This window comes from Durio zibethinus, chromosome 1 (genome assembly GCF_047325235.1).
Source record: "Durio zibethinus cultivar Kanyao isolate XHJ-2024 chromosome 1, ASM4732523v1, whole genome shotgun sequence".
Classification (NCBI taxonomy): Eukaryota; Viridiplantae; Streptophyta; class Magnoliopsida; order Malvales; family Malvaceae; genus Durio; species Durio zibethinus.
In genome coordinates this window covers 7,914,586-7,937,877 of record NC_143162.1, presented here as the reverse complement: position 1 = coordinate 7,937,877, position 23,292 = coordinate 7,914,586, and the positions used below count along the sequence as shown (strand labels likewise).

The following is a 23,292-nucleotide window of genomic DNA, read 5'->3' as shown; positions in this document are numbered from 1 at the left end:
AAAACTATTTTAATTAAATTTGGAGGAGAAAATGGACCACTAAGCTTTGGAAATGATCTTAGCTTTATCCTATTCTTTCATTAATGTCTTTTTACTATTTATTAAATAAAAAATATCTACGATCTTGTCAATAAAATTTTTAAATTTTAAAGGAGATTACTAGAATAATACATACTTTTTAAAGTATTTTTAAAAAATTAATAAAAAAGTATCAATCACTTAATTTTAACGGTGAAATTAAAAAATTTCACTGATAGTGATAAGAAAAATTATTTTATCCATTAAAAATAAAATTACTACTTAACACTAAATCAGTATAATTTTTTAATTTTATTTTATAATAATTGAATAAGATGTAACACCTGCTAACTTATGTTCCCAATCAACATTATTATTATAATCATGAATTTAAGACTAAGAATTAAATATTAATGGTCAAGTGAAAAGGGCATAAACTATTATAATAAAACAGACATTCTTTTAAAACAAGACAAAAACGCGTACAACTTTACTGTAACTTCCCACTTTAGACTGTCTATATTTTTGTCTTGAAAGTCACGTAAAGAAGAACGACATGTGACAGAATTAATGGTGGCTGCAAAACACCAAATGATTTTATTATTAGTTTAATAAACAAAAGACAGTGAAGATGCGGTGCCTTTTGTTGTCATTACTTTTGTAAATTAGATAGATAAAGCTCACTTTGTTATAGATTCGTATCAAGGGGAATAGCTATCCAATAAAACATGAATAATGTATTATTAATTTTTCTTTTTCAATTAATTTAAAGATTTCAATTTCAAGCCTTTTTATATATAAAAAGAGATGGATAAACCCGTAAAGGAATTAGAAAGAGTTACTGTTTTACTATATAATAATGTAGCTACTTAATTGAAATTTTTGAAAAAGTAAATTCGGTTGCCTACAAATTAAAAGACCCAAAAAAAAAAAATTGCTAGTATATTAATTCTTTTATAAATAAAAAATAATAATATTCTATTTTGCTCTTGACCTATTGCACATTTTTTAACGTCATATTTAAATAAAAAAATTTTTAATTAGATATTTAAATTATATTTTTATATGTTAATTTTTTTAATTTAAAATAGATAAATTATTTAATTTTTAAATCAAAATAAAATATATCATATTTGATAATTTAAAATAAATAATTACAGATAGTACATTCGAGATGATCTTAATAAATGACTATCAATAAAATTCGAATCTAATATCTCTTTATAAAAAAAAATAATTTTAATTAATTAAATCAATCACTTATTGATATATATTAATTTATTTTAATAATAAATAACAACACTAACTTTAAAAATTAATGTAATATAAATATTTAATAAAATATTTATATAAATTAAAAAAATAAAATTAATGTTGCATCATTATTAAAAAAATTTTCAAAAAGATTTTAAAAAGTTTTAAAATTTTTTGAAAAATTCTAAAAAGTTTTTAAATTTTATAAAAATTTTAAAAAATTTTAAAATTTTTTAAACTTTTTTAAAAATTTGAAGAACACCAAACCAAAAATATGAACACGCCCAGAAACCATCAAAGATCGCCGACATTATCGATCATCAGTTCGCCCACCGTTGGTCTTCTTCTTCCTCCTCCCTTGTTCTTCTCTTTATCCGAAGAACAAAACTCTCCCCTTCAATCCCAAATTAAAACGCAGCTGCAACCCAGAGAATAAAGAGCCCAGATCGCCACCGGAATCTGGCACCGTTCATCGTTTACTATCTTCATAAAAAAACCTAGCTTCCTATGGTTTCTAATTCTACCTTCAAAACCCGAGAACTTCAAAAAAGACGTAAACCGAAATTCACAACCTCGGTCGAAATATTGTGCTTGTCGATTGCTTCTTGTTACTCTAGGCTGTGAATTACTAAACTTGTTGCTATAAGTGCTCTTATGTATGCCCAATTGCTGTTGTTTACTTTTGGTGTAGGATTCACGTGATTACTTCTGGGTTGAGTGGGTTAGCAGGTACAAGGTTGGGTTTTCTGGGCATAGGTTTCTGGGTTTCTCACTGGGTAGCAACTTTTCGATTTTCTGGGATGGATCCCTGTTTCTGATTTTCAAAATGGTTTGCTGTGCTGGAGCTGTTTGTTGAGACTGTGAGTTTTGCTGATCACTCTGTTTTTGCTTCTTTGCCCAAGAATTCCTTGCTTTGCTTCTTCCTTGATTGCTTGATTTGCTTCTGTGTTTGCCAAATTCCTCTGTTCTGTTTGATTTTCTCATTTTTTGGTGGTTTGTTTGATTTTCTCTTGTTTTGTTGGTTCTTGTTTGGCCGAGAATTTTTAGAATTTTAAAAATTTTTAAAAATTATTTTAGACTTAAAAAATATTTTCTTCTAATACTAATATGACATTAATGATATAATATTAATTACTTTTTTTATATGTGTTAATATACTATTATATATTTATATTATGTCAATATATATGATTAACAGTTAAATAAATTAACATAAAAGAATGTAATTTAAATACTTAATTAAAATTTTTTTAAGCATAACATTAAAAATAATACAATAATTTAAATGTCATATGAAACATTATCCCATAAAAAAATGGTGAGGATTAGAACAAATGCATGTGCAAAAATTATCCACATCTTCTATTTTATGTCAATAGTTATTCTACATTTACCTACGTTAGCACGTGATTAATATTATATGTAAATATTATCATTTAAAATGAAATTTTAATTTAATAAAAAAAATATTAATTAAGAAAAGTTTACTTTAATAAAGATTTCAATGTAAATAAAAGAATTAATTAATATTTTAATTTAATAAAAATCATAATTAATAATAAAATAATTAATTTAATAAATTACAAAAAATATACATATCGTTCTCTATATGTACTTTTCAAATCAATGTTTTTTATATATAATATTATGTTGATAATATATACCTTCAATAAATATGACATTAAGTGATTAATTAATTTCAAGAATTGTTTGCTAAAAATGATTGATTAGGCTCGTATTTATTTTAAAGAAATAAACATTACCATTAAACTTCTGAAAAATGGTTGGATTTAACAATTATATCACGTAGCATATATCTTTTTCATTCAAATTATATATTATAATCATATCATTAAAAAGTTAATTATTTATTACACATCATATGTGATAATTAAATCATAAATATTAATTTTAATAAATTAATTAATTACATAATAATAAATAATTAAAAATTTTTAATTATAAAATTATATGATATGATTTGAATAAAAAATATATTTGTTGATACAACGCAATCTATTAAACTTATATATGTTATGGGCTCTTTCACACTATAGAATGAAAATGTATAAATATTAGTTATATAAAATTTCACTATGATTAATTGTTATATAAAAAAAAAAAAAAAGAAGGAAAAAAAGAATAAAGCAATTTCGTTATCCGGGAATGTGTGTATGGGATCCGTTTTCTGATCAAAATAAAAACAATATAATATTGTCAGCGTAAATTCACAAATCAAAAACATGTTATTCTCAATTTTACACCTCATATATGGTATAGCAAGCTAGTTTGGAGCATTCAATTGTGGAATATAAATTTGGAAATGGACCGTCACTAACTATATAGGCATTAGCTTTTTTTTTTTTGACATAATTTGGCACAACATAAAAAAGGAATTCTTCAAAGTTGGTATTGATGCCATTTCCATCTGTAAACATCAAATTTGACGTATTTCAGCTGAAAGGAACGAGTAAATTTCTCTCAAAACAATTATTACCAGAAACATGAACATATATGCTTTTAAAAAAAAATAAAAATTTGGGGGTGGGTGTCATTTTTATCCTGTTCTTCTTTTCTTTTCCCACCATAGTGAATCAAGAAAGCAAATATTTTCCCCTATAAAAAGAGGTACAAGGCTTAGCTCTTCTCCCACAAATCAACTCTTTCCTATATTACAACATACATAAACATAGTACTCTTTCAAATTTCTTATAATTATACATATATCCGTATCTTGTTTATATTATATCTTGCTTTGCTTTTCCTTTTGCTTTACAGCAAGAGATCAGCTATAAGCTGGGAAGATGACGATGGAGCAGACAAAAGGAAAAGAAATTAGCGATATCAATGTTCGTGATGATGAAGAGAAATGGGTTTATGATTCTTCTGTTGATCATAACGGAAGAGTTCCACTTCGAGCTTCCACTGGTGTTTGGAAAGCTTCCCTCTTTATTTTCGGTAAGGAATATATATTAAAAAATTTATCATAAATATTTCATGTCATAATTGATAAAACAAAGTTGAAAGCTAAATTGATTCTTGGAATCCACAATTTGGCTGCCATGAAAAGGGAGAGGAATTGAAAATCATTTGAGGAATTTCTTTTCTTTCTCTTTCATTTGGCTGTTGTTGCTGCTGCATGCTACTTCCTTACCTTACCCAACAACAATTTTCTTATGGCAAATTACACAAATCTAAGTCCTGTTTCTTTGTCACGATGATCACTTCATTTGGAAGAGAAAAGTCCGCCTTTTTTACTTTTACCATAAATTTTTGATACGCTTGGATTTAATGCATACCTTGCTCTGCTTACATGTAAAACCGGATTTTTTGGCAAGTACTTTAGATCACCTGGTGTCAGTTTTCAGAAGAGAATAACTCCAACAGCAGTGGCCGACACTAGTCAGTAGTCACCCCAACAAAGTAACTTTTTCTGATTCTTATTAAATATTCTAAAAAACTTTAGTCTCTAAAATGGAATGTAATAAGTCCAACTGCAGTTGATGACTCTAGGCCCACCAACACCAGAAAACAGAATGGAAAACAAGAAATGTGAAAAAAATATTTTCAACGTTAATGTGTAAAGTTGTATAAATATCAGCAATGTTCTTAAGAAAAAATATATTTCTTACAAAAAAATCTCAACGCTATCGTCTTTTAGACTCTTTTATCTTCAAATTATATAAATATCAGTAATGTTCTTAAAAAAATATATATTTCTTACATTAAATCTTAACATCTGCGATCGTTTTTTAAATTCTTTTATTTTCAAACTATCTCTTTTGTAAAAAAAAAAAATAATAATTTCATGTTGTATGTAGTAATTCATACTCTAATTAAGAAGTTTCCAAACAAATTAGAGAACATGCATGATAAACCATCAATTATAACATGAAATTAGAGATCAAATATATGTTCAAAATTTAGGTATATGGTACTAGCTAGGGTGGATAAATGGAATATAAAACAAAATATACAAGCCATTATTTATATTTAGAATATTAGTACAAGCTAGTAAGAAAGTCAATTTCACATAATTCTCATCCAATTAAGTGGTCCTTATTACAACTAAGAATACTTTTGCAAGTTTCAAATTGGAAAAAGGTAGCCACACATCAGCTTATGGAAAATAGTCTAAATTTAATATAGAAGTGTGTTTATAAGAGGTAATGGGATAATAAGGTTGAAGGTGGGTAGGAGACACTACAGGACTGAATAATTGAGTGCCGCTGTCTGCTTCCAATTCTAGTACGCTGCAGCTCTGCTTACCGCAGAAGCTAAGAAAAGCTAAGAAAAGCTTGCAAGAAATAACCATATCCGGATGATGAATGGAAGTACCACTATTTTTGACTTGCTGCTGCCTTCTCTAAGCAAACGGGTCTCCTGATTTTAACTGCTTTCATGAATTTGGGTTTGAAGAAACTTGTGCCTCAACTTGTGATTCTCTTTTTGTTTAAGCACAGTGCAATTTGATATAATGGTCTTCAGTCATGTCTATAAGTCGACATCAAGAAATCTCCATGATATTCTTTCAAGTATTATTAAAAGGGCCTACTGCTTTTTTGGAGTCAAAGGGTAGCCTTTATTGTAAAAACAACAACGGATGCCAAAGGTCCACAACAAAAGTGCATGTCATATCATTCATGTCCCGATTATCGGATTAGTCGTTACCACAATTATTTGCGTTCTGAATTCAACCCAAATAAACATTATTGTTCATTCATTGAAGCAAATAATAACCAATACCTTTCTTCCCTGATCGATCAACTCAATTATAATGGATGTCATTATTTTTCACTTTTGACTGTTTGATTCCTGGGCAGCAATTGAATTCAGTGAAAGGTTGAGTTACTTTGGGATAGCGACAAGTTTAATCATTTACCTGACCAAGGTGATTCACCAAGACCTCAAGACAGCAGCAAGGAGTGTCAACTACTGGGCTGGGGTCACTACGCTTATGCCACTATTCGGAGGATTCATTGCTGATGCTTACTTGGGCCGATTCTGTACGGTTCTTGCTTCAACCATCGTCTACCTTTTGGTAAATCCCTTCACAATTACATTACATTCCACGCCAAAAGAGCATTGCACAATTTTCTTTTGTCCTTTAAAACAAGAATACTACTTAGCTTCAAAGCCTCCAATCTTTTTCTTTTGACACAAAATTTTAAAAAATTTTGCACTTAGCCTAAACCCCAAAAATTAAAATTTACACCCAAACTCATTCTTTTTGGGCCAGAATGGCCTGGTTTTATTCTCACTTTTTGGGCAAATATATGACATAGTTTTAGTAGGCTCCGCTTAAACCCAAACTGAAACTGGGTTGATGGAGCAATGATTTATTTTTGCATCAATTCCATGAGGCCGAATCTATGCCTAGCCGATAGAAGATGATAGTCGAATAGTTAGTAAATCGCCTAGACAAACAATAACGTTTCTGTTTTTCTTTTTTTCTTTTTTTTCTTTTAGTTTTTCGATTTTCAATCATCATCAGATCTGTTTGAAGATTTGCTTACTACTACTCTTCCTTGGTAAAAAACAGGGCTTGCTTCTGTTGACAATGTCCTGGTTTGTCCCAAGCTTAAAGGCATGCGATGCTGATGTTTGTGCTGAGCCTAGGAAGGTTCATGAAGTGGCCTTCTTCCTTGCCATATACTTGATCTCCATTGGAACAGGAGGCCATAAACCTTCATTGGAGAGCTTTGGAGCTGACCAGTTTGACGATGATCACTCAGAAGAGAGAAAGAAGAAGATGTCCTTCTTCAACTGGTGGAACTTTGGCCTTTGCTGTGGACTTTTATTGGGCGTCACCGTAATTGTTTACGTCCAAGACCATGTGAATTGGGGGGTTGCAGATATTATTCTGACTATAGTCATGGCTTGGTCGTTGTTAATCTTCATCATTGGAAGGCCATATTACCGTTACAGGATGCCATCAGGAAGCCCCTTAACGCCAATGCTACAGGTTTTTGTAGCTGCCATTTCTAAAAGAAAACTGCCTTATCCCTCAAATCCTGCAGAACTGTATGAAGTTCCCAAATCAGAAAAGACTCAGGGGAGACTTTTGTGCCACACCAAGAAACTCAAGTAAGAATAAAAACTTTGTCTAATTGTCTTAATATTGATACTAGAATTGTTTTTCATAATGCTGTGCCTTTCAGTTTCCTTGACAGAGCTGCCATTGTTGAGGACAATGAAAATTCAATCGACAAACAGAGTCCCTGGAGACTTGCAACTGTGACCAAGGTTGAGGAGATGAAGCTTGTTCTCAACATGATTCCCATATGGCTAGCTTCCTTACCATTTGGAATTTGTGTAGCACAAGCTTCCACATTCTTCATCAAACAAGGGGCCACTATGAACCGAAACATTGGTAATTTCCAGCTTCCTCCAGCCTCAATCTACTCTCTAGCCGCCATTGGCATGATAATCTCCGTAATCATCTATGAAAAGGTCCTCGTACCAGTACTAAGGAAAGTAACAGGAAACGAACGAGGCATCAAAATACTACAGAGAATTGGCATTGGGATGCTTTTCTCAATTGCTACAATGATAGTTGCTGGCCTGGTCGAGAGAAAGAGATTAGCTACTCTCAGAAAGGACCCGGTAAATGGCTCCCTCTCCATGAGTGTGTTCTGGTTGGCACCACAGTTCATCATAATTGGTGCAGGAGATGGGTTCGCTCTGGTTGGCTTGCAAGAGTACTTTTATGATCAAGTTCCGGATTCCATGAGAAGCTTAGGCATTGCATTTTACCTGAGCGTGATCGGAGCTGCAAACTTTATTAGCAGCCTGCTGATAACACTAGTTGATGACATCACAGAGAAAGGAGGGAAGAGCTGGTTTGGCAAAGATTTGAACAGCAGCCGCTTAGACAATTTCTACTGGCTGTTAGCGATTATATCCATGGCTAACTTGTGCATCTATGTCTTCCTGGCAAAACGTTACTCTTACAAAAATGTCCAGAGCTTGGCTGTTGCTAATTGCAATGAAGAAGATGATGATGCTGCAGGATCAATGGCTTAACATTATATCTCACTGGTCTTATATAAATAAGAAATTGATGTAATCGTTTAGTGTTTCCTAGAGCAATTTAGTCTTTAATTAAGGAAAATTATGAAATTGTAGCCTATTAGTAAGCTCAATTTGTTGCTTGCTTCAGCTTCTGATATCTTTCTATAGTAAAACACCTTCAATTATATATTCTACCACAGCCACACTGAGATTGAAAACTAGAAGAAACTACTAGTGACCATTACTAAAAAGAATTCATTGAAGTATCAACATGACCAAACTGGGTTTAATCCTTTTTAATAACTATCAAATATAGCTTTAACAGCCAATCTTTATCTCTAGAAATTGTCTATGTTAAGCTATAAACGGCTTTTTTTACAACATTATTAGTGGCCAGCACCATGCTAAAAAACAAGTTGGGAGGCTGGGGTCTCTGCAGGACGTAGGCACAGCAGCGTTTACCATAACGGGGAAGAATTTAGCAGGTCCAGCCATTGATGAAAAGGGCATTTCCATTTTTTTTTTTTACTAAAAGTAACTCAAGCTTTTTATTCAGCCAAAAAAAAAAAAAAACAAACAAACAAACAAAAGGAAAAGAAGAAAGTAACTAAAAATCTAATCTTAATAATTGAGACAAGTGAGGCTCTGAATTGAACACTTGTGCTTGTCGCATGTTAATGAACTTCCATAAATTTAGTTTGACCCACCCTCTTCCCTCAAGTGTCAAATGCTTTAGTTTAACTCTTTTTTTGGTGCATTTAGTTTAAACTTCACTCTTTATTTTTCTATTTGATAAATAAAATTTTTACTTTTTTAATTAAAATTATCTAAAATCAAATTTAATTATTAAAATTAAACATCTAATATTTTATTAACAGATGAATTATAGTGTGACAATTAAAAAATATACAAGTTATTTCATTTTAATTTCAACGACAAAATAGTACATTTGCATATAAACAAATGAAGGTTTCAAAACGTGGAAAAGTTAATACAATTGCAAATCTCTTGCAATATTGGTTAATAATAAGTTTTTTCAAAAACAAAAGGCGTATAAAAATTTAAGGAACCAAATGAACCCAGTGTGCGACACTTGGCACGCCCTGGTTAACCGCAAAAGCCATATAATAACCTGGTGGAGCAACCGCTCCATTTGGCGGCGCCATACACTTAATCCTGTACCGACCGTTATCTGGCACCGACGGTGTAACGGAAAGTTTAACCAACCGTTGACCCTGTGAGAACGAATGCGTAGCAAAAGGCGCGCTCCCAAAATTAACCTCCACAATTCCCACAACCGGCAACGAAACGGATACGAAAACATCGAACCCCTCGCCGTAGCGTACCGTTTCGGGAATTCCCTCGATTACGGGTCGGATATTGGCCCGATCCGGAGATAAATATTCAGGCGAAAATGCTTCGAGCCTTAATTCCGTTGGAAACGCAGCAGCAAAATTATAAAAATAATGCGGGTTACTACCCGCTAATAAAACCCGGCCATCAGGTAACAAGTTGGCGGTTGAATGGTACATTCTGGGAACTGTTCCCGGGTTCAAAGTCATGAACCGTAAGCCAACCGGTTGATCGGGTCGATAAAGAACTGGGTTAAAACACGGGTTAGAAGCCATCTCGAAACCTTGGGTCCCTGCTTGAGCTCCATTGATGATCAAAGAATCACCAGTCGGAAGCATCACCATATCTCCCATGATCCGCCCGAATGGCATATCCTCCATTTCCCAACCCGGATTTGGATCAGTTGCTACAATGCGCCCACAGCTACCGTGCGCGGGCGTATCAGTATTCCTCTCGGTGAAAGCTCCGTATTGGGCTCCACCACATATAACAATCACAGCCGTTGAAAAATCACCTTCAAGTGCTAACATCACCGAAGATCCAGCTGATGGATAATTCCGTGGGCCCCCTGACAATGCTGGGTAATCTCTAATTACTCTATTGCCATCGTGATCGTACATCACTGCTTTGTTATTGGCGAAGATGAAAAGGTGACCGTTGGGGAGAAGGTGGACGTAAGGGTACAAATTGTCCATTTGATTATCTTCCACGTCAGCTAAGAATTTCAGTTCAACGGCGGCGTTTTTGTTTTTCCTTGGTGGATAATATTCAACAGTGTTCGTTCCTCTCCCTCCGACGATAATTACCGTTCCGTCCGGTAATATTTGGTTCGTTGCATACCATCTTCCATTAACTAACTCCACGTCTTTGAGCTCCACCCAATCGCAAAACCCGTCTGGTTCACAGGGTTCGAATTTCCGGATCTTTTTAAACCCGTCCAAGTCTCCTCCTGTTTGTAAAAGTGTCCCGTCGGGGAGGAACTGTCCCGATGAACACCAAGTATCGGTGAGGATCATCAGTGGTCGGATTTGATTCGTTTGTAGATCGAAAACAACGGAATGAGCGAAACAGTCCTTTTTTAGTACAACGTCGTTTCGGTCGTAACGACAGTGGCCTTTGGGTAGCATTTTGCGAGATGGTCCGATGTTGGTCCGGTCCAAAAGAACAACCGTGTTGAAACGAGTAACAGCCGTGTGCATGGAGGCTACGCCGGCATTTGGGACGAGGAGTTCCCAAGTCCCGGGGAGCTGAGCATGTACGGTTACCAGAGTCGTGAAAATCAAGATATTCAGAAGCCATCGAAGAGAAGAAGAAGAAGAAAAAGAGTTCTCCATTGCAAAGAAAAGAGAGACAGACAGTGAACGCTAAAGAGTAACAAAAAGACACTACTTTAAAGCAATTAAGCAAGGCCCGAGAGTATTAAGCGTGGGAAAGTTCATGATAAGCGAGTAAACTTGAGCCGTCGGATTATGAAAGAATCTAATGATCGTAGGGGAATTTATTGTGCAGGTGAGAAAATCAGAAAAAATGGTCGAAGCTTGGGAGTAATGGTTCACTGAATTCAACCGTAACGTTGTAAAAGTGGGTCCTTCAAAGCAGCCGTCGGAATCATATTCGTAGAGAAGGTGGGTGACGTACGCATTGAAATGTATGAATTTGGCAGGTTGGGGATAAGAACACGTGGTGGATCAACATCGATCCTCGAGTGTGATAGTTTCGTTGTGCAATAATACGTTGGTATGAAAACCATAGACGCAAGTGGCTGGCAAGAGCGTCGATTCTTTTGTGCTTCGTACGTAGGATTTTGACGGTGGTCACCACTTCAAAGTGGATAAGTAAATAATGTCAGCAATACTAAACTTTGGAACTCTTAAACTGAAGAAATTACTATATATCTAAAACCTTCGTTTCCCTATCACCACCTTTTAACTTGCTTTGGAAAGTTTAATAGATTGGCAAAGTGGCAGATTAATTTTCTCAAGGTCGATTCCTACCTTTTTCCATATAGTTTCATATTTTCATTTAATTACTTTACATTATGTTCAATTATTTGTTTGCGTTAATGGAATTAATGAATGTAACCAGAGTCATGTTATTTTTCCACCAACTTTGTTTTAAATTTTTGTAATTTGCGATATCTCACATAATTAATTAATTATCAGATAAATTTAAATGTGGAGTCTATTATTAATGCGTAAGACAATTAACTCATAAATGAAATATTACAATTAAACCAATAATTACATGTGTGAATACAAAATTTTATGACAAAGGTAGTGAAACAAATAGTATTTTTCATGCAATAGATTGTAATTTAAGATATTACATACGATAACGAATGATTGTCATTAATTTAGAAAAGAATCATAGAAAGAATTACTCCTAGATGGTAATCATATTTATGTCGACTTCATACCGTAATCATAATGCTTTATATCTCTAATTATAATTTATTACATTAACAGTTTGTCTGTTTAGTTGCTACTACACATTGAGAAATTAAGAAAAATTTTAAATTTGTTTATTTATTTGGTTTGAAATTTTTTTATACATCTTTGACTAAATCATTGATGTGTTCATAATTTTAACACTTGCCAGTTGCTATCAGACTATGCTCGCAATTTAATTTGCACGCTTGATCATAGTGAGTAGGTTTAATAGTTTATTTATATAGACTTTTTACCCTACTCATGGAAGTTATTTGACTTACAAGGCAGTGTAACGTAAAATTTCTTCATTATGATTAAATAACTGTTTTTGCATAATGGAAAAAACAAGTTCCAGGAGCACTTTCTGGAATTTTTTTTCTTAAGCTATAATTTGTAGCAGCATCAAAAGTTTTCTTCACCTGTGTTGGTGAAATCCAAATAAGTTGAATGTCTTTTCCATCAACTTGATTGATATATATTCACCACTTTTTCTAACGTTATCTTTTCGGCTAAGAAATTATAAGCTTCAAGTTATATTGTGTTAGCTCAAAGCGGCTGCTGAACCAACGATCGCCAATAGATATTGGGCTCTCGATGTCGTCATCATCATCATCAGTCAAGCATGGCCCGGAATGGAATTTCAATGAACTGCCAAATTTTGTCTTCTTCAATAATAGAGAGCGATGGCGACCACAGAGTTTTGTTTCCTGTTTTTTTCACATGGAGCTTCAAAACTTACAGAGAATGTTGTATGTATTTTGAGTATTAAAAGCTCTTTAAACAAGGGTAAGTACAAAGTTTATTGGCCTTTGTTTGATTCTTCTGGTCATTTTTTAGATGTTAAGTCCATAAAATTTTTCAAGAAAAGGACGCCCGAGGACAGCCTGGCTATTTTCTAGCCAAGTTACCATTTGGACTACATTATCTGTTCACGTGTATAAAAAAGGTGGGTTGTAGGTGACCTCTGTGTTTAGAATCCAGACCGAATTTAGTGAAATTAAAAATAATGGTAAAGTGAAATTAGTTATTATAATAGTAATATTAAAATTAATAGTAAGATATATATTTGGATATAAAATAATAATGGTATTAAGATAAATTATAGTAAAATGAAAAAAAATCATTAAGCACATTGATTAAAAATTAAATGTAATAAAATTTTAAATTATTTAATATTTACAAAATGAAAAATAATTTAAAAAATTAAATTATTTTTAAATTAAATAATAGTTTATTAATAAATAATTAAAATTTATTTATTCGTCTATTATATAATAAACTTTATTTATTTAATAATAATAATAATAATTTATTTTTATCTTAAATTAACAAAATTACTTTATAATTTTTAAATGAAAAATCAGATGAAAAAAACACAGGAAAAAAAGTTTAAGTTGTATTTTGAAATAGTGGACTGGAGCCTCCAACCTCCTATGGCTAATCAACGTAAATCACGGCACACCAAAATAAGATTTAGATTCACAAATAGATAAGTCAATTTAACCCAAAATCGACGGTTTCGACCCAATCAAACATTTTAGGGTTGATTTTATTTTTTGAAAATCGGATATCATATCGGGTCGGATCGGGTAATATAAAAAAAATTTTGGGTCGGATTTTAGACAAATCCAAACTCGACCTTACCCGACTTGATATATTTTTTTATTTTTTAATTAATTATTTAATTTTATATATTTATATATATTTAATTTTATATTTATATTAAAAAATAATATTTTATTAATTTTAGATTAGGTCAGATTGGATTCGGGTTTTGTATCTATAAAATTAGATTGTGTTCGGGATGACCAAAAACCTGTCCTGACCCGACCCGCTACCATCATTATTCGCAAACGACGATTGACACAATTTTTATAGCAACCACACTTTTACCGAAAGTGTATTGCAAAACCCAACGTAATTAGGTGTCCTTCACGGTTAGGTTTATAATGATCAACTAATTAAAACTTTAATTAATATTTTAGTTTCCTTAAATTATAAATTAAAATAGTATTATCTAACATATGTTAAATTGTATTAAAAATAATTTCAAAATATGAAAAGAATATGATTAAGTAAAGACTTAATTGAAAGAGAAATATATTAAACTATTGTAAAAAGGTTCTTTGTTGATGCAAGAAAACGTTGCAAACAAATAAAACAAAATGTGGTGGGAGACGGCGAAGAAAGGAAGATTAAAGCAAACCCTAAAATATTAAGTGTAACGGCAAATGATGGTCAGTGGTAAAAGACTAAGTAAAAAAGAGAATGAGATTGAAAAAAAGATTTAGAAAGAGAAAATAGTAAAGTAAACTAAGTAAGTTTGGCAAAAGTCTCAAAAATCCCCAGTGATCTATAAAAACTCCTATTTATAAGTCTTCAAGAATAGAAGTTACATATCTTGAATATTGAATAGGAATAATGGTGAATAATGAGAAATTGACCATTACAAAAGATATTAATGTACTGATTAATGAAGTCTAATTAGCTTTTAGTGATAGGTATAATAAACATATAAGTTTACTCTACATTCTGAAAGAAAATGAGAAGCACTCATATTTTAAGAAAAAATTAAGAGAAAACCTCTTAATTATCTCCATATCTGATCTACCAAGCCAAACTCTCTGAAACATCTTAATAGTGAAATTAACCCAAGAACCCTAACATATTCTTAAGTTATTTTCCTATCTTCTGTCAGTAAAGTAACATTTGGTGAAGTATCTTTTGTAGAATAACTTTTAGTGAAGTAACTTGTGCTTCAAAAGTTTTCGATAAAGGTGTTGCTTTTGTTCCTTGAAGAAGTTATTCCGAGAATAGTTGTCTCATAAAAGAGTTATTCTTTGAATAGTTGTTCTATAAGCAGCTTTTATGTTAAAAAGTTGCTCTATAAATAGTTGTTCCCTAAAATAACATTCATTGAAATAGTCTTATCACATGTTTCTTAAAATAACTTTTATTAGAACAGTCTTATCACTTGTTCCATAAAATAATCTTCACTGAAATAATCTTAACACATGTTCTATAAAATAACCTTCACACTGAAATAGTTTTATCACCTGTTTCATAAAATAATATTCACTGAAACATCTTAAATTAGTAACCAAAATCAACTATCTACATTTTGCCCCTACATGAGAATTCTTAGTATAAAAAGTTCTCGTGTACTAGTATAATGAAAGAGTAAAAGCAAAATATATGAAAATAAAATATATTTATTCTTATAATTTAAAGATATATGATATAAGTTTCATGAAAGAAAAAAATTATATATATATATATATATTTGTAATTGCATTCATTGCCCCCTATATGAAAATTGTGTGATGAAATCAAAAAATGTTTCATGCAGATAATAAGCAAATTTTAATATTGTAAATCAAAAAATTACTTGTTAAACAAGTAATGTATGAAAGTGTAGGCTATAACATTAGTGTTTCTCTAAAAAAAAAAAAGAATAAATAGTGAAAGTGATTTCTAGAAAAAATAAGAGAATAAGTAGTGGAAGTGTTTCTTTAAAAAAAAAGAAATAGGAGAATAAGTAATAAAAGTGTTTTCTTAAAAAATATGAGAACTATTAAATGGATTAAGTAAGAGAGTATTTCCCTAAAAAATATAAAAATATATTAAAAGAAATAGGTAATGGGAATATTTCTCAAAAAAATAGAAAATTTATTAAAATGAATAAACAAGGGAGTGTTTCCCAAAAAAAAATTTTATTAAAAATAATAGATAATAAAAATGTTTTTCAAAAGTAAAATAAAATAAAATAACAAATAATGAAGTTGTTTTATTTTATTCTTACACCATTTCCCTAAAAGAAAATCATGTGTAAAACAAATAAATCTTCACGATATATGAAAATGCTAAATCAATGTAGATAATTATTATATGTTTAAGTCAATATATGCCTCAACGTCAAAAATATATATTATATACGTTTTAATGTCCTAGTCAGGATGCTTTACATTGAAACAAAAAGAATAACGCCAATTTTAACTCATTAAGATTAGACTTGAATGGTGGGAATCTTTGACTTCTTTACTTTTATTTATTGTTATCATTATTATTACTTATAATTGATTTAGATTCAAAACTAAGAATATGGAGTATTATGTGAAATCTTAAGGCACATATTTTGAGAAAAAAATAAAATAATTAAAATAATTAAATAGATAATGAAGTGAATCTTATTCTTGAAAGGAATTTTTATTACAATATAGTAAATTATTGTATAAGATATCAAAAGGTGTTAAAAGTTTTTAAGAATAAAATCTAATGAAATTTGAAGAATAAAATTAAAATCTTAAAGATTTTATTAAAGATCTTTTTAAATAAAGAAAATAAATATTTGTTATTAAAAATAATTGATTCTCTTGACTCTATAAATTATATTGAGAAAATTTTCAATTCAAAGTTAAGTGAAAGTTTAATTCCTTTCAAAAAAATTTTGATCTTGTGAACAAGTTAGTATTCATCTTTTTTCTTTTTTTACTATTTGACTTTTTTTAGGCTATTTGATTTTTTATTTTTTTTAGAATAAATAAAAAATTTATTGTGTGTGTGTTTAAGAAAAACTTATATGAATTTTGTTACCAATTTTTTGTAAGTATTATTCACTCTCAATGCTAAGAATCAATTATAGCCAGTCTTCGACTGCTCGAGCTAACGTGAGGAAGAGAAAAAATAGTATTCCAGAAAAAATAGTATTCCAGAAAAAAAGTCTGTCTTCGCATTGGAAAGAATTGTGTATTTCCTTCTGTTCCTAAAGATTGGTTAGATAAAATCATTAAAAAAATGAGAAAAATATCATTTTTGGGAAAAATGCGCAAGACAAAATTTTTTTCTTATTAAATTGCTCATGTTGGCTATTCTTGGCAAAGTATTTGTTTTGAAGCATCGATTTGTAAAGCTTATATTTGAGGCTCCTCTATTCTGAAGTTCAAGTTTATGTATGGAGAATTTTCACTTTCTATTACTAAATTTAGTTTAAATTCGTAACCTGTTCAAGGTTGAAAAGATTAGGTGAACAAAGTAATTGATAAGCTTATTTATGCAAAAATTTTATCTTCAACAGAAGTGCTTAATGCTGTACAAGTTACATTTAAACTTTGTATTTGTAGGGAAGGTAGAATGGATATATGGCATGTTATTCTTGCTAGATGGAGTACTTTTTATCATACTATGATCACTACTCTGGAGAGTTCACTTTTACTCTTGAATATGTATGTGTTCTTCTTGAACTTCCTTATCTTGGAAGACATAATATTTGTACTATTGAATTGTCTGAAGATAAGGTGAAAATTCATAACTTCTTTTGTGATTTACTCCGAGTTTTAGAGGGAGAAATCAAAGGTAGCTCGATTCTCTAATTAGGTTGGACTCTTTTTTTACAAATTCAAACCAAAAAAAGGTGAAAGTAACTCTCTTGAATTTCTTGATATGGCATATCTCTGATTGCGCATGTTCATAAATTATGGTTCTTAAGGTATTGATTTTTCAAAATTCTTGTATGGTTGATTAGTAAAATTAGAAAATTTAGGAATATTAGATATTTAACTTTTTAATCGGATCTTGATTGATGTGTAATTGTGATATTTAACTAGCTATAAATTTTTTATGATTTTATATGCAAATTTTAACTTATGTTTAATTGATTTTAGGTTAGATCTTCATTTATTGTCAATTGATTTTAAATTAGATACTTAATATGATATCAAAATCTAAGTTATGCTTTGTATTTTTCTTAACTTTTACACATAATTCGCATGTAATTTTTTTTACACATGATGAAGACTTATTAAAGTAATAATATCTCATATATATTAAATTATAAGTTTTATATTATTTTATATTCAAGTTTGAAATCTCCACCTATATATTGTCAATTAATGCTTAACATTATAATATATATATATATATATATATATATTGATAGAGGGGAGGAATCAAATTACACTAAAAAGTTTTATATTTTTTTGTCTTTTTTTTTTCACTTGACTCTTTTATTTTTTGGATTTATTAAATTAATAATTAAAATATATAATTTTTTTTAATTTTATATTGGTATAAATTGATTTCTCTTCTATATATATTTTATGATAAATATGAAGTTTGGGGCTTGACCTTATAAATGTTCATTAAAGGAAAGAAAAAGGGGGTTGATGATACATTATTAAGGTCAGCCACAGATGATTTTGAGAGTAAGGTTTTGGTACATCATGTTTATGTAAGTAGGAAGATTGAATTTAAAAACATAATTTTGTATTGTCTCTTCCCGGCACATCCATTGTTTACTGTTTAAAAAACACAGGACTTTTATCCTAGAGCTCTTTTATCAAGTAACATTTCTTTTTCATCTTTTTCATGAACAAAGGTAAAGACAATATGATAAAGCTGAATTTTACTGGAATCGTGACAGGAAAGCGAAAATGATGGAGAATGAGGGCTATACCCTATAGAAGATGCTTTATGTCCAGGACGAATAAGAGCTACTATTTTACATATATATATATATATATATATACACACACACACACTTAACTAAAGTAAGAGCTAATTTAATTATCAGCTGCAGGAATCATATCTTTGACAGAGATGGGCATGTATATATATATATATATACACACACACACACACACACACACTTAACTAAAGTAAGAGCTAATTTAATTATCAGCTGCAGGAATCATATCTTTGACAGAGATGGGCATGAGTGGCCATGGTTTTGCTGGAAAAGGTTTAAAGAAGACATTATAGAACCCTAAGCTTTGGCCAAAAAGAGAAGCGCGGAAGTCCAGACATAATATAGAGTTATCCAGCTCAAACATAACTTTCCAGCCAGCCAGATGCTTGAGCAATGAGCATGCATGGGTGATGGGACATTGCTTTGGGTTCCCAAATCAAGCTATACATACATACATATATATATCTATATATATATATATATACACACACACACACACACACACTCATTTTCCATCCTTATTTGTAAAACCATTTGCGATTTATCATCTGTTTTAGCCATCTATTTTGGACCATGCACATAAAATCTTCAAAACTGGTGAGAACATCAGCAGGATTAAAATTGAACAAATTAAGCAGGTCGCTTTGATGAAAGAAAAGCTTTGGTAATTCAATAGCACTAGAGCAATATAACTCGCGGAATAAGAGGCAGCACCTTCATTTAAAGCCTTGCAAAAACTCTGCAATGAAGCCATTTTCCAATGTTTATGAGCAGTTTCCCTGTGTAACGTACGGGAGCGCATCGACCATAGCAACCTATTCGGTTCACATAATTTCTGGGTTGGATTGGCATTTCAAATAGATTTGGGCTTTGATAATAATGGCAGCCTGGCAGGCATGCTCTTATAACTAGTCATTTGACTTATAAAGCCTAGCTAATCCAAGGATGACAGTTTCTAGAGTCATATGGGTCAGTTGAAAACTCAACCCAAAAAAAACTAATTGTAGACCAAGTTCAAACCTACTTGGCCCAAACTACATAGACTGAGTTATGCAGATTTGTTGATGGCATTTTTCAACTGTCATTTTTCTTTTTTCTTTTTTTTTTTTTTGAAAATTTGTTAATCTATCCTTAAACCCATATCTTTATAGGAGCATTATGTGTATAAAATTTTTTAAATTCGCAACCTCTAAATGCTAACTCTAATATCATGTTACTGATCCAAAAATGGGTCAATTCATATGTTTCCTTTCCTAACATCAGTTATTAACCACCGAGCAGATAAAAAGGATATTTTAACTTGGAATTTCTTTTGGACAAAAAATGCACGTCTGGCTGCCAATTAGGCTATAGTTATACTTAATTTGAGAGGCTTAGAATTAATCACACCGTCGGTGAGGATAAAGCATTCAATTTTTTGTGTTTAAGAACTTCATTTATCATGATAATTGAAGATTGCAACACTTTTCCATAACACTTTGACTGGAAACAGTTTAAATGTTTATTCAAACAAAATTGAATTATAGTGCTTCCAGCTTGCACAACAATTATTTACTCTCTTTAACATATCCGAACCCCTCTTTTATGGGTCCATGTGAGAATTTTCTATTTGCCTTCTCAGATATAGCATGCAATAAATGACATACAACATGTTGTAATATTGTTGTCTATGCTATCTTCTCTTATTGTAGGTAGTTGAAGGATCAATCACTTTCTTTTAGTGGCTTCATCATCCACAAAAAAGTCCTTCATTATTGCATCTAAATGGTGTGTTTTATCTTCTTGATTTGATGCTAACCATTAACTAGAAGAAAAAATCCTCCTCACAGTGACGGATTTTCTTCTTCTTCAAGCCATTAGGGGCCCTGATTAACAGCCAATTAGCTAGACATCACTTTATCATTATTATTTGATATAATAACTAAAGAAATGTACTAGATTGTCTGATAATAAAGTATAAGTATAGGTACTTAAAGACTTCATCTTTTATTATATAATTCATCAACTCTTCTTTTTATGTAAATTTTTTTTATTTGATTAATTGGCTACCTAAAGATCAAAAACCTAGGATATTTAACGTCACAAATCCCATTAATTTACTGCTAATGTCAAAAACAATGAAACTCTCTTGAGAGACCAGAACTAACATGTCATGAAACAACGAAACTCTCTTGAGAGAGAAGATGACCCAGTTACCAAGCAGGACATATATATGTAGAGAAAGAGATATGATTGTAAAGAGAAATAATGCATGATTACAAGTTGCAAGGAACAGTAAAAGTAAAGTTCGAACTTTGAAGATTGAGGTACTGAGCTGGACAGCTGATTCAAATTACAGAAAAAGTTTGAAAGAATTACTGTATTCCGATCATAGTCATTATCACCACAAAAGTCCACAATGTTTTTTAAACTCTTCGAAGTTTCATGTTTTTTGCTGTGAAACCAACTAATGACTCCAAACTCCGAAGGCAAGTTCAATGTTTTCTGTCAAGAGGCTGCCACCCTATTTGGACACCAATGTTTAGTTGCTGCCAGGCGGTCCTTTTCAATGTAGTGAAACTCAGGTCCATTTGCTCTGCAAACAACCAAATATTGATTTCTAGCCTGTCTTTGCTTTGTGATAAATGAATTATTGTTGACAATTCAACTAGCTTGAATTTTAATGCTTTTCTTATATCTCAGGTAGTGTTTGTTAGAGGGAACCTATAAATTTTTCTTCCGAATCGTATCAATGCATATCTTATTTCAATGTTTGATTTAGAATAATCCGATTATGAAAAAAAGTGATAGATTTTCAACAATATTCAAAATTTCAAAATTAAAAAAAAAAATTTTTTATGATATTCTAAGATTTAGAGGTAAAATAATGATATTTTCAAATTTGACATAAATAAAAGATTATGAAATAATCGTTATCTTTTTAAAAAATATATTTGAAAGTGACTAAAATGCCTTAAATAATATTCTTCAAAAAATTAAAGGCGTTTTTTTTTTTTAAATACTTTAAATAATTCTTTTCAAAAAACAATGAAACACTAAAGGGAAAGATTGAACTTAATCTTATGATTAATAATCATACACTCTAACCAACTAAGCTACTTCATTTTTTTATATTTTATCTTATAAATCTTATAAGTAATGAAATAAATTATTAAGGTGTTTTTAATCAAAAACGCCTTAAATAAGGTGCTTCAAAAAATTAAAAGAAAAACACCTTAAATAATGTCTTTCAAAAAATTGAAAATGATTATTTAAGGCATTTCTGAACAAAAAATACCTTAAATAATCCTAATATATTTTAAAGAGGATTATTTAAAGCATTTTTAATTCAAAAATACCTCAAATAATCCTCTTATATTTTTTAAAGGGAATTATTTGAAAAAAACGGCTTAAATAATCTACACATATTTTAAAATGATATTTATTTAAGGTATTTTTAGATAAAAATACTTTAAATAATCTCTTTTAAAAAAATAAATAGGATTATTAGAGGTGTTTTTTAACTATAAACGTCTTAAATAATCTCAACATTTTTTATTTATGATATTTTATAAATAAAAATAACAATCAAATAAAATATTTATCATTTTTATTGTTAAAGATATCATTTATTATTTGAGTATTTATTATTAATAAAAATTAAAAAAAAAAGTTACCATCATATATGATAAAGAGATTATGATAATTATTTAAAAATAAATATATGTGAATTTTTTTTAATCAAATCAATAAATCTGAATACAAATATTTTAAAAATAAAAAAATCTCAAATATCACATTTTCTCAAATTTATTTTTTTTTAATTTAAAATTTCACAAACCAAACGTTCTTTAAAAAGTAAAGTCCAACGGAAGGAGGAAAACAATACTAAAGAAGGAAAAGATTGATTTCAACTGTTAGTTATAGAATTTTCTCGTGTGCCAATTACATGCTGGTGAAAGGAAGTCTCTTGCAGGTTTTCATTAAAGCCGACTGGAATAGGCTGAAAGCCCTAGAGTAATTTGCAAGGCATTGGTAAGTAGTTTTTTTATCTTGTAATTGTAGAGGGAAAGATAAGGGAGGAAGAGTCATGGATGGTAATTGGTAAATGGCTAAACGGGTAAATCTTTCTTTCCAGGAAATTATAATTGATGGTCCAAATTAGGGGTCTAAATGATTTGCAAGTTACATCAGTTCAAAAACATTTGAATTTAATTCGATTATTAATGATTTGAATTTAATTCAATTATTAACGAATCAAATTAAAACTCAAATAATTTAATTTATTAAACAAATTAAATTCAAGTATTTTAATGTCTTCAACCTTATGTTGCTCCGAAGCATAATCAAGTTTTTTTTTTATTTTAATATATATTTTTATTATTTTAATTAAAAATTATTATTTTACTTTTATATATGTCAATTTAAATTTAAATTTAAATACAAATAATTAAATTTAAAGTCAAATTTAAAAATCAAACTTATTTCTATTTAGTAAATAATTTTAATTTAATGAATTCGAATAATTCAATATTTATCTCGAAAAAAATTTAAATTTAAAAATTAAAATTTAATTGAATTCAAATTAAATTTTAAATAATAAATTTCATGTCAAATTTAAATTTTTTACTTTATAAACTCAATTCGATTCAATTACATCTATGATCTTAACTCCAAAAAGCCAAAAATAGTTTCTTTTCTCTATAAAATTGTACGAAAAACATAATCCACATGAAACCAAGACAAGATTTAGTACTAGTATTGTTTCTTGCATATTTACCA

General features: G+C 30.1%; 2 protein-coding genes across 3 annotated transcripts; one reads left to right on the top strand and one right to left on the bottom strand.

The window, feature by feature from the left end:
- Window positions 1–3,781: 3,781 nt before the first annotated feature.
- LOC111311983 (protein NRT1/ PTR FAMILY 5.6-like) lies at window positions 3,782–8,483 on the top strand. 2 transcript variants are annotated; one of them, XM_022911879.2, is made up of 5 exons: window positions 3,782–3,900; window positions 4,051–4,230; window positions 6,096–6,313; window positions 6,815–7,359; window positions 7,434–8,483. In XM_022911879.2, exons 2-5 carry the CDS (start codon window positions 4,077–4,079, stop codon window positions 8,296–8,298), a joined length of 1,782 nt encoding a protein of 593 aa, XP_022767614.1. In that variant the 5' UTR covers window positions 3,782–3,900; window positions 4,051–4,076; the 3' UTR covers window positions 8,299–8,483. The 2 variants fall into 2 exon arrangements, with proteins under 2 accessions (XP_022767614.1, XP_022767613.1); XM_022911878.2 differs by lacking the exon at window positions 3,782–3,900 and having other exon boundaries at window positions 3,924–4,230.
- A 708-nt stretch (window positions 8,484–9,191) lies between these two features.
- Window positions 9,192–11,196, bottom strand: LOC111311104 (aldehyde oxidase GLOX-like). The gene has a single exon (XM_022910478.2). The coding sequence runs from the start codon at window positions 10,971–10,973 to the stop codon at window positions 9,348–9,350; it is 1,626 nt and encodes a 541-aa protein (XP_022766213.2). The 5' UTR covers window positions 10,974–11,196; the 3' UTR covers window positions 9,192–9,347.
- Between the last annotated feature and the right edge of the window lie 12,096 nt (window positions 11,197–23,292).